The 12822-nt window shown below is 40.6% G+C and overlaps 1 protein-coding gene across 1 annotated transcript in view; it reads left to right on the top strand.

Moving 5' to 3' along the window:
* MRPS5 (mitochondrial ribosomal protein S5) overlaps nucleotides 1-12822 on the top strand; it is a 28918-nt gene that overhangs the window by 4780 nt on the left and 11316 nt on the right. Inside the window, exons 2-5 of the mRNA XM_006873546.1 lie at nucleotides 2679-2804; nucleotides 4334-4567; nucleotides 6510-6544; nucleotides 11912-12002. Coding sequence (XP_006873608.1) covers nucleotides 2679-2804; nucleotides 4334-4567; nucleotides 6510-6544; nucleotides 11912-12002 — 486 coding nt within the window. The remainder of the gene's footprint in view (nucleotides 1-2678; nucleotides 2805-4333; nucleotides 4568-6509; nucleotides 6545-11911; nucleotides 12003-12822) is intronic.

The following is a 12822-nucleotide window of genomic DNA, read 5'->3' as shown; positions in this document are numbered from 1 at the left end:
GAAGACCCCCAACGAGATGGATCAGCCAGGTGACATCATTGATGGCGTCAAGTGTGGCGGCGGTAGTGCGGTTGGCCCAGGATTGGACATTGTTTAGTTCTGCTGTGCATGGGGTCGCTATGAGTCGGTTCCGACTCGATGGCACCTGACAACAACAACATTTAAGTTGCCTGTCCTTATCTACCCTGTCTGTATACTGAGGGGATAGAATTGATACTGATATATATATAATTTTTTTTTCTTTAAGGATTGATATTTCATGACACACATACATCTTTATGTACACATGAGGTGCCTTCAAAAAGTTCATGGCAAAATACCATTATCTTTTCATTCCATTTTTTTCATGTATCCCTTGTGTGTGTGTTATGTGTGTATATGTATATTGTTGTCAAGTGCCATTGAAACAGGTCTGACTCATAGGGACCCTAAATGGGGTTCTGAGGCATAAACCTTTGGGGAGAAGAGAAGGCTTCATCTTTCTCCCATGGAGTGGCTGGTGAACTTGAACCACTGACCTTATGTTTTGCTGTCCAGTGCTTTTCCTATAAGTATTCAGGAGCCATGGTGGTGTAGTGGGCTACCTGTTGGTCTGCAAGCCATAGCAGGCTGACTCCACTGGCTGCTCCATAGGAGCAGGAGGAGGCGTTCTGTTCCTGTCAAGATTTACAGACTTGGGAAGTTTACGAAGGGTCACTCAGAGCGGGAATTCGGGAATTGGCTCGATAGCAGTGCGTTTGGTTGTGCTTTCTGATGTGTGTGTGTGTGTGTGTGTGTGTGTATATATATATATATATATATATATATATATATATATATATATATATATATATATATATACACATACACATAGACCCGTGTGTGTATGTGTATAAACATGCATACACTGTTGTTAATTGCCATCAGGTCACTCTTAGTGACATGTATAGCATTTCCATTGAGGTTAGCAGTCTTGTGCTTAGTATAGAGTTCCATACCAGGACTCTACATATATATATATATATATATATGTTGTGTTGTTGTTGGTAAGTACCATCGAGTTGGGTCTGAGTCATAGCGACCCTGTATAGGGCTTCTGAGGTGAGTTGGAACTGCCGACCTTGTGGTTCAAACCAACCTTGTGTTTATCCTATAGCACCACACCTGGACTCCATATAGTGCATGTGGATAAGCACTAGATTGCTAACCAAAAGGTAGACAGTTAAAACCTACCAGCTGCTCCTCAGACACCCTTGTAAGTTGCTGTGAGTCAGAATTGACTCGACGGTACTTAACAACAACATTTATCTTTGTATCTATATGTACATACACACTTACATATATACATATATGCATATATATACATATATGTAAGGAACTCTGATAGCGAAGTGGTTACAAATTGGACTGCTAACCTCAAGGTCAGCAGTTCGGAACTACCAGCTGTTCTGTGAGAAAAAGATGAGGCTTTCTGCTCCCATAAAAATTACAGCCTTGTATAATTGGAATTTTTTTCACAAGCTTTTTGAAGCCTCTTTGTATGTTTAGTGCCCAGGTATGTAGATTTATGTATCTTAGATTTTTGACTAGTATGGTATTTATGTGAGTGAGTGATGAGTCTTTGTTAAGAAATTGATAATGGTACAGAACTAGTTATAAAATAAACTGATGGCACTGTGTAAGATTAGAAGTCTTAGAGAAGACATCATTTAAATCTAATAAACAGTATAGTTGCACCAATAAAATTCAATGATGGTTAAGTAAGGACTGAAAATATTACACTAATACAAACTCCCAAAACCAAACCCATAGCTTGCTATCAAGTCAATTCCAACTTAGAGTAACTGGAGAGGACAGAATGGAACTGCCCCATGGGGTTTCCAAAGTTTAAGTCTTGATGAATGCAGATTGCTGCGTCTTTTCTGCTGCCAACCTTTTAGTTAGCAGCCAAGCACAACCAGCACACTTTCATCTAGTACAGAGGGGAGAGTATTGATTGAAATACATGACAGAAAAAGAGTTTAGGATTCTGGAAATTCACAAATGGAAACAAATCAGTGGCATCAGCGTTTGTACATAATTAAAGAAATACACACGAGTATTAACTATCCTACCCTTAAATATTTATTCTTTTCTGCTTATTGGTTAGACCTGAACTAGATTTGAAGGAGAATTTTAGTACCTTATTTGAAGAATCTACAGAGAGATTATAATCATTACGGCATTTACAGAATAATAGGAAAAAATAGTCCAGATTCTTAAGATTTACTGGTGCAGATTGAAATGTTGGTTCTTGTTTGGACTAAAACACCTGTATTTATGAGGGAAAGCTATTGACTGTCTCAGTGACTATCATGGAGGCAAGAGGGCCAGAAAGAGATCAATATCAATGATGAAATGGTACTGAGAATTAAATGTTGATTGACTTTTGCATGATAAAGCCATACTTTGTGAAAGTAACAGAATTATCTCCTTTTGGGCTTTTCAATGGTAGCCATGTGATGTATAGAAGAAATTGTTTAATTTTGCTTTTGATGACTCAGTGATGTTGGTGAAAATGATCTCTTCTTTGTTTTCAACTGGAGACCATACATCATTGTGGTTCAAACCGACTTTGTGGTTCAAACTGACCTTGAGGTTGAGTGCTTAAAAACTTTTTTTAAAGGAATATTATAAAAAAAAATCTCCTTTGCTTACAGTGACAGCAGATGAGCTATGGAAAGGTGCGTTAGCAGAGACTGGTGCTGGAGCAAGAAAAGGAAGAGGCAAAAGAGCTAAGAAAAAGAGGAGAAAGGATTTGAACAGGGGCCAGATCATTGGTGAAGGTAAATTTATTTATAAAAACAACTAAAATGTTTTTTAACACCCCGTCCCCACCTAGGGTTTTTAGATATTTTATACATGTCAAAGCATTTCTCACAAAGGGCACTAGGTCGAGTCCAGCAGATCCTTACTGGCCTAGGATAGTGGAGGGGAAAAATCCCATATTCATTCATCAAGCATTTAATGTCCCTAGTGTGTGATCTGCTGTGACACTTCCTTCCCTCAGAGCTTATCGTTCAATTATAGAACATGGTGTACATGAAGGTTTGACAGGCTTTCTGCAAAGGGTCAAATCATAAATGTTTTCAGCTCTGTGAATCAAATGTTGTTGTTAAGTCGCTTGGAGTAGGTTCCTATTCATAGTGAACCTGTATAGGGTTTCTGAGGCCTTAAATCTTCTGTGGAGCAGACAGCCTCATCTTTCTCCTGAGGAGTAGCTGGAGGGGGCTCGAACTGTGGACTGTGTGGCTTGCAGTCCAGTGCTTATCTGCTATTATAGTACAAAATCAGCCATTGATAATACATAATCAAATGACCATCTTTATGTGCTCCAGTAAAACTTGATTTACATAAACAAGTAGTGGACTGGAATTGTCCTGCGGTGCTTAGATGCCTGCCTCTGGAACCCATGATTGTTTATTTTTGTGATTTTAAAAGAATCACAATAGAATAATGTACTTGAATCACCCTGTGTATAAAACATTGTAAGAATATTGTGTATATACCTTTAAGGATTTACAGAGAAACTCAAAGAATATTGTGTGTATTCCTTTAAAGATTACAGAGAAACTCAAAGTCCCCTTGATGCTGCCCACCCCCCCCTTCCCCCAGTACCAGCTGTTTCCATGGAAGAAACTGCAGATCCTATTTTGGTATATTTCATCCAGACCTTTTTTTAGTGCTTTAGTATACATAAACACCCTGGAAGAAGCATGTGTTTCATTCTTTTTAAAAACAATTACAGTAGATCATATGGCAAATATGGTTTTGCAGTTTACGTATTCAGTAATAGTTCTTGGAACTTGTTAAACTTCAGTACTGATAGAACTGCTTCCTTTTATTTTTTTATTTTTAAATATTTAGCATGGAATATTTCATAAGATGGGTATGCCAGAGTTCACTTAGCCACTTCACTGTTGCTGGACGTTTCAGTTGTTCCTATTTTCCTGCCTTTGCAAATGGTGCTTCAGTGGATGGCCTTGTCCAAGTACATGCATGCCTTGTGTCTGTATGAGAGTGTTGCTCTAGATAACGACATGACGTGAATTCATAGCTCTTGAGGTATGTACATGTAAAGTCATAATAGATGGTGCCAAGTGGCCTGCCAGGTCAGTTTATGATCTGCTAGCTGTGTGCTTTTATGTATACCAATAGGCTTCTAATAGTCTGGGGGAAGATAGAATCGAAAAATAAATGGAATTTACCCATGAACTTTTTGAAGTCCCCTGGTACATACATTACTTGATATTTTAACACATCAAGAGAAAAAAATGTTTAAAAATATCTGTTTATGTTTTTAACCTTCATTTAGGACGTTCTGGTTTCCTCTGGCCTGGTCTGAATCTCCCTCTTATGAGAAACGGAGCAGTGCAGACTATTGCTCAAAGAAGTAAGGAAGAGCAGGAGAAAGTGGAGGCCGACATAATCCAACAGAGAGAAGAGTGGGAACGGAGAAAGAAAATTAAGGTTAAACGGGAACGAGGATGGAGCGGAAACACTTGGGGAGGCGTCAGTCTTGGCACCCCTGACCCCGGTCCCAATGGAGGTAGGAGAGTCTTGGTTTTCCTTGCTTTTATGAAAGAGTGTACATTTCAAAATTCCTTGGAATGACTTTATTTATTTGTCTGCTTACATTGCTTTATTCCAAAAAGGATATGAATGTCTTTAAAATAATAAATCACATTATTATCTCACTGTATTTTATGAAACACTAGTGACCTATAACCAAGAAGCCTTCTACAAGTAGGATGGGTTCCTGGTGTCTGTATGATGTGGTGCCTTAGTGCCTTTAGTACGGTTGTGTGTGTCATGTGTCTCTGTGAGCCACCTACAGGGTATTGTGTTTCACAAACACAATCAGCCATAGAGGTACCTATGGAACAACATAGCCTAGAGTGCGGTTTTGAAACAGCAAACTAGATACTTGTCATTAAAACTCCCAAATGAACACATGAAACAAAAATTAATAATACTGTTTAGGCCAATTTAGAAAAGAGAGCCTTCCCCAATGCCAGTTTATAAAGAAGGAAAAACATCATCTGAAAAACTCCTTTCCATCATTGGGTAATGTGGAGTAGACATGAGTGTGGCTTATGGAGGTGAGCGACTGAGAGGGAGAGATCCAGATAAGCAGGCATTGAACTGAGCAGAATATTTCCGTTAGGAGGGTATGGTAGTGTACAAGAGAGGAAACAGAATCCACAAATGAAGATCCTGAAGGAAGGTCTACATCTAGTCTAGGTAAATATGAGGGGACTCAAAAAGTTCTTGGAAAAATGAATTTAAAGACAATGGATTTTTTTCCATGAACGTTTTGAAACCCCCTCGTAGATGACTTGTAACAGAAGAAGAAAGGGCAGGGTTCAGATTCAAGTGAGCTTCTATTGTCGGTAGTGAAAAGCTAGGCAGGTAGTGAAAAGGTTGGTATCTCCCTCTGACTGTTGTAGTTAGTCTTTGAGGAGATGGTGTCATCTGTAGAAAGTGGGGTTGGGGTGGTGATGAACATGGCCATCGGTATTTCTTGATGAAACGTTGAACTTCCTGAGACTGACTTATGGATTTTCCAGTGCGGGAGAGTTGGCTAGAGTTTGGAGGGTAGAAGACTGACTGTAGTTGATGGTTGTTGAAGCTGGATAACGGGAACATAGGCATTCGTTCCATTGTTCTCTGTTTTATACTGTATATAACTGACATTTTCTGTAACAAAAAGGTAAGAAGCAAGCAAACAAAATGGAGAGAGCGTTTATTTAGCTGCTAAATCTTTGTTAGTCGAAAGCCCTGGTGGTGGTGGTCATGTGCTTTGGAGTCGGTTCTGACTCAGCGACCCTGTACAGGGTTTCCAAGGCTGTAAATCTTTACCAGAGTAGAAAACTTCATCTTTCTCCTGTGGAGCAGCTAACAGATTTGAACAGCTGACCTTAATTTAGCAGTCCAGTGCATAACCACTAACTGCCAGGACCCTAAATAAACATAAAATGCCAGCAGACCACAGAGAGGACTTGGTTGAGTTGGAGACCATGAATTTTTAGTAGTACCATGCTTTGACTTCTCTGCAGCAGGCCTGGATAGTGTGGTGCTGAGACAGAAGGGTAAGGGAAATGAGGGCATTTGCCAGATCTGGTGGAACTGCTGTACTGAGTGGGAGAGGACATGAACACTGGAGGGGCGGGTGGTGTAGAGGATAGCGATGGCAGAGGGTCTGGAGGTGCCGAGGAGTTCCAGAACTGGTGTCTTGGGAGTCATTGAGTGGGAGAGCTGGAGGGGCGGCAGGATGCAGCCAGCGACGCAAGTGCTGAGTGGATTAATTTGGTGGGGGAACAGTCTCTGATACTGCTGGGGAACCAGGGCGTGGCCTAGGGAGTGGCAGCCAGAGAGCTGAGGATCTTTCTTGCTTAAAAGTCTGTGATGGTGCCTGTGTTGAAAATGCTTTCATAAGTTAATTGTGCGGACACTTTTTATCCACATATTGATTTCTCTTTGCCCTACAGAAATGTATGACGATTTTGATACCAGGATACTAGAGGTAGGTATACTGACTTTTTTGTTTGTTTGTTTGTTTAACATTTTATTGCAAATTCGGTTTTACATTCAACAAACTACAAACTTTGTTTCATCTCAATGATTGCAATCCCCTCCCTGTAACAACAGTGATCCCACTTCCTCCCTGATCTTCCTATTTCCAGGCTACCCACCTTCCCATCTCTCTCAGCTTTGTCCTTAGATAAATGTTGCCCTTCTGATTTTGAATGATTCACCATTCCATGGTGGGCAGACTTCACTAGAGTTTCCATTCCAGACCTGAAAGGTGGTTGAGGGCCATGGTCTGGGGTTCCTCTAGTCTCTTTCTGATCAGTAAGCCCGGTCTTTTTATTACAATTTTGAGTTTTGTCCCATGTTTTCTCCCATTCTATGCAGGACCATGTAATGTGATCCCTTTCAGAGTCGTTGGTAATGGCAGCCATGCACCCATCTGGTTCTTGTGGTCTCAGAGTCACGATGACTGATGCTCACCTGCTCCATTGGTCCATGGGACTAGCTGATTCCAGGCATCTTCAATTTTCATCACTCTTCCTTCTTCCGCACATGGAGAGCCAAATAGTTGCACCTTAGATGGCCGCTCATGAGCTTTTAAGATTCCAGGTGCTCCTCACCAAAGTAGGATGTAGAACATTGTCTTTGTGGACTATGTTATGCCAATTGACCACGGTGTCCCCTGAGACTATGGTCCTGAGGCCCTAGGCCCAGCAACTCATTGCTTTAAGATGTTTGATAATATCTAGGAAGGTTTCATCCTTTTGCTTCTTGTATGGTCCACCACATTCATAGGTGTGTTTGCAGAGAAGGTAAATACCCAGATACAAATATCCTCTGTCAAACTTTTCTATATTTGTACATAAACTCTCATTCTTCCCCCCATACCAGTTCGGCCTGTGTATTTATTTGTCCACGTGTCTATCCGCAAAGTGCTGTTGTTCCAGGGTTGTGTATATATAGCACTAGTTACCTCTATCCCCTTTAAACCTTGCATACCTTCATCATGCTTCCATCAGCCTCTCTGTTCTTATATATTGCCCTTCCTGTCACCCTGTGTCTACACTCTAACTAGTGAATTACTTTCCCTTCCCTCCCACCCCTGGTAATCATCAAAGAATGTTTCTTTTAGCATGAAAATCTTTTCTTGAATTTTAACAATAGTGGTGTCATATAACATTTGTCCTTTTGTGATTGACTAATTTCACTCAGCATAATGTCCTCCAGGTTCAGTCATGGTATGAGGTGAGGTATACTGACTTTAATACCTGGGTAAGCCTTTGGATGTACTTGGTGGCAGGGTGTGGTTGTAAGGTTGGTGTTAGTGGAGTTATAAGGAAATGCTTTTGCTTCATGACTTTTTCTGAGATAGAGCTGGTTTGGGTAAGGACAAAGGGAAGCTTTAATTTCTTGACATTGGCTCTGATTGCCACCCTGTTTGGGGTCGTGGGAGCTATTAAATTGAGGACTCAAGACAAGGCAACTGTGGGTGGTAGTGTTAATAGAATTTGAGATTACATTTAAATTTCATCTTTTCTAAAGCAAAAGGAACACTAGAAATCTATTATTGAGTTGCAACCCAGCTGCACTTAGTACTCAATGAAGGGAACAGTGATTGGGAGGAGCCACGGGATAGGAGCAGGCTGGTTGGAGTTGCTGTGAGTGTCCAGCTGTTGATCTGCATGCAGGGCCTCACACTGAAACCTGTATCAGTACATATCAGTCATCGGTCATGCCTTTTAGGACAATCTCTGAAGTAGTCAATAGTAGAGCTAAAACCAAAGGCAAACCATTGACGTAGACTGGATCCCAATTCATGGCAACCCATGTGTATAGAGCAGAACTGTGTTCCATGGATTTTCGAGGCTGTGCCCTTTTTGAAGTAGATCGCTACACCTTCTATTTTGAGGTGCCTCTGGTTGGGTTTGAACCACCAACATTTCGATTGATAGTTAAGTGTTTAACCATTTACACTACTCAGGGGCCATATAAAACAGTCCTTTGTTGAGTTTGTGAGTTGTTCTCTGAGAATATGTATACTACTACTTCAGTATCAATTGCATTAACAGAATTTTAAATACATTTGCAATTATTTTATGGCTTCTGCATCTCAGTTTGTACTTTTTGGAAGGTAATCACTGTGAAGAATTCCTCTATATGTGGGCGAACTCCTGTAAGGTTATAGGAATGAACTCTATAGGACAGTTCCCTTTTCCTTTGACCCCATTGTATTGGGGAGGACATCCATGAATCAGAGCACCAGTTGCCTTATAAGGAGTTCACTAGTCCTTTGTTATGATTTGAATTGTGTCTTCCAAAAATGTGTTTGAATACTAATCTTTGTCCTTGTGGTTTTAATCCTATTTGGGCATGGACTTTCTTTGTTACATTATGTGACTAGCTTAGTGTGTTGTCCTTAAGTGCAGGGTGAGTCTTGAGTCAGTCTCTTTTGAGATATAAAAGACCAAGCAAGCAAGTGAAACAAGCAGAGATGTGGGAAGAGACATGCCAAGAGTGGTAGCTCAAAGAGAAAAAGGCCTACTTACTGCCAGAACTGAAAGAGAGAAAATCTTTACCTAGAGCCAGTTCTCTGAATTCAGACTCTTGGTCTCCTGAGAAAATCAATAAAGGTGTGTCCCAGGATTGTGTCATTTCATCATACTTGTTCTATCTGTATGCTGAGCAAATAATCTGAGAAGTTGGATTATATGAAGAAGAACATGGCATCAGAATTGGAGGAAGACTCATTAACAAACTGATAAGCATATAACACAATCTTGCTTGCTAGAAGTGAAGAGGACTTGGAATACTTACTGATGAAGATCAAAGATTACAGCCTTCAGTATGGATTGCACTTCAAAGTAAAGAAAACAAAAAAAGTCCTCACCACCCGGGTGGAGACCTGGTCGGCCAACAGAGAGGCAAGACCCGGGGACTCATGGGCTCAGAGTCAGTGACACAGCCACAGAGGACTAGAGTGGAGAGCAAACCTACCAGCTGATAAGAAGAGGGCGGACAGACGCAAGAACACCCACACTTGCAGATGATACCCACTTGACCTGGCTTCAATGACTGGATGAACAGAGCTCAACCTGAAGAGGAAAGAAGAGGGGAAAAACAACAAAAAAAGTGTCATCTGATACAACTTGATAATCTTGACCTGCACCTATAAATGCAGTAGCTCAAAGGAGGAAACAAATACCTGCTCCAAGAATTATTCCCACCCCTTCCGCACAAAGAGTAGATAGGGATGGGCAACTTGAACATTGGCTACCCAAAATGGGGGGAGGGATACAAAGGTAAGAAGTGACTGGCTTACAAGCTTTCAAGTGGGAACCTAAAGTGACTGGGCGGGAAGGATGGTAGAGTCTCCAGTGAATAGTATCCAACCTGTCTAGGAAAGGCTGATGAAAAGAAATGCAGATGGGTCTCTTGTGATGCAAGGGTGAATAATTGTTATCGGGACTGATTGTGAGGACTGGAAATGTAAAGGCAGATATTTTATAGCAAGGAAGGGAGTGATTAATCTTTCAGTCTAGGAGCGGAGGGCCCTGGGACCTTCACTGGAGAAGAGCGGAGAGCGGGACCCCACCCAGAGAAGCAGTGAGGCCTGAGATGGAGACAGGATGACGTGAAGAGATGGAGTGGCTAGGGACTTGAGATCCAGAGAGGGAAAGGGACTGTGTGCTGAGGACCGTGGGGGGTGGGGGCGGGCTTGCAGGGTATACCCTTTGCTTGGGTGATGATGCCTAGACGGGATGGTAACTATGGCAATGAAATGATGTATGATAGAATGAATGTAAAACTAATGTTCCCCCATGTAAACTATCACACAATACACAGTAAAACATTTATTTAATTTAAAAAAAAAAAAAAGACAGCATGAAGAAAGAAAGAAAAAAAAAATCCTCACCACTGGACCAATAAATAACATCTGGTAAATGGAGAAAAGATGAAAATTTTCAAAGATTTCGTTTTTCTTGGCTCCACAATCAGTGTTCATGGAAGCAGCAGTCAAGAAATCAGAAGACTTATTGTACTAGGCAAATCTGCTGCACAAGACCTGTAAAGTGTTCAAGAGCAAAGATGTCATATGCATGTGAAAGTTGGAAAATGAATATGGAAAATCATAGAAGAATGAATGCATTTGAAGTATGGTGTTAGAGAAGAATGTTAACTGTACTCTGGACTGCCGGAAGAACCAACAGTCTGTTTGAAAGTACAACCAGAATGCTCCTTAGAAGTGAAAGTGGTGAGCCTTTGTCTTTTATACTTTGGACATGTTGCTTGGAGAGACCTGCCCTTGGAGAAAGAAAAAGTGGAGCATCCGCCTGGCAAAGTGGAGCATCAGTGAAAAAGAGGCAGACCCCGATGAGAGAATTGACACAATGGCAGCAACAATGGGCTCACACATAACAATAATTGTGAGGATGGCACAGGACTGGGCAGTGTTTGTTCTGTTGTGCTCAGGGTCACTATGAGTCAGAACCAATTTGATGGTACCTAACAACAACAATAAAACTGAGCAAGTTGAGGTCTGTTAAAGCCACCTACTTGGCTATTTTTGTTACAGTAGCACTAGAAGACTAAAGGAGTGCTGGTGTGATGTTGTCGGATAAGCACTGTACTGCTAAGGAGTGCTGGTATGATGTTGTCGGATAAGCACGGTACTGCTAACCACAAGACCTGTGGTTCAACCCCACCAGCTGTTCCTTGGAAACCCTATACAGCGTCACTATGAGTAGGAACTGACTCAATGACACTTAATAACAATAAGATAACTAAGACAGACTTTTAAATATGAGTGCTGATTTGAAAAGAGCAGCCAACAAACCAGATATTTTATAAAAATTGATAATACTTTCAAGTCAAAATAGTAATGGGAAAAGGTTAGGCAGGAGCAAGGGTAGAGCAGAAATACATGGGGCGGACTCTGGTCCCAGTACAGGTAGTAGTCGTGTACTTTATGGTACATTCATTGGGTTTGTTGGGTTTTATGTTGTTAGGTCCTGTTGAGTCAGTTATGACTCTGTGAGTGGCCTTATGTATAACAGAACCAGACATTGACTAGCCCGTGTAGCTAGGGTATATTAAGTTGTGTAGTTTCAAATCCTTTTAAAAATGATCTCAGTTGAACTTTTTAACAACTATGTGAAATTGGGCTAGAAAGTCTTATTTCTGTTTTACTCCTAAAGAAACAAGCCCTAGAGAGGTTTCCTCTATAGAATCTTCAGTATTTGTGCTTGTGGAGTATGAGGATGAGTGTGTGTGTGTGTTTATGAGTGGGTAAGTCAGGTTCTTCCTATTCCTCACTCTCTAATTTTATTAAAGTATATTTATGAGACATTTTGTCCTTTAGGTAAGAAATGTGTTCAATATGACAGCAAAAGAGGGGAGAAAGAAGTCGGTCCGTGTCCTGGTGGCTGTGGGGAACGGAAGAGGCGCTGCAGGTGAGTAGAGTGTAATAGTACCGGCAGTCCTGTGGGATAGGTGCAGGACTGCTCTGGCCTGCCTCATGCTGTGGAGATCATAGTTTAATTCTGCTAGCCAGACTTTCTACTGCTTAACCCTTCCAGAAGTTTGGACTCATCAAAGTTGTTGAAAGCCTCTAGAGAGAAAAGAAAAATACATCTTCTACATCTGTCTTTTCCTGTGAGGATTCCTATTTAAAAGATTTAAAACAATATTCTAGAAGTGAAAAATAAAGGAAGAGAACAAGAGCAAATATTCAGCAATAGTCCATACATATAAAAGGAAGGCGGCCATATGGTGTACTATTTTGTGACCATAATAGTCATTTTTAGACCATAATTCTTTAATAAAGAATATTAAAGATATGGAAATTACATGCAAATGATGCTAAGTGAGGAAAAAAAAACTTGATAGAAAATGAATACGTTTTAAATTAAAAAAAAACAAAACCATAAAATTATGTTTATATGAAAATAAAAAAAGACTGGAAGGATATGCATGGGAAAACTTCATTGTGTTTAATTAGTAGTTTTGTCAGTGATGGTTTGCCAGTGATATAAGTTTTCTTTTTTTTGCTAACATGTAAAGTTTCCATAGTGAATATCTTTATTTATAGAGATATAAGGAGAAGATAATGGAAAATATGGAAGCACTTTAAAAATATGAAATTAATGTTGTTGCTGTTAGGGCCATTGTACCGACTCATAGCAACCTTATGCACAGCAGAACGAAACACTGCCTGATCCTGGGCCAACCTCACTATTGTTGCCACACTTGAGTCCATCGATGCTGCCACTT

This window comes from Chrysochloris asiatica, unplaced genomic scaffold, assembly GCF_000296735.1.
Source record: "Chrysochloris asiatica unplaced genomic scaffold, ChrAsi1.0 scaffold00245, whole genome shotgun sequence".
NCBI classification, from domain to species: domain Eukaryota; kingdom Metazoa; phylum Chordata; class Mammalia; order Afrosoricida; family Chrysochloridae; genus Chrysochloris; species Chrysochloris asiatica.
This window is presented reverse-complemented; position numbering and strand designations above follow the sequence as displayed.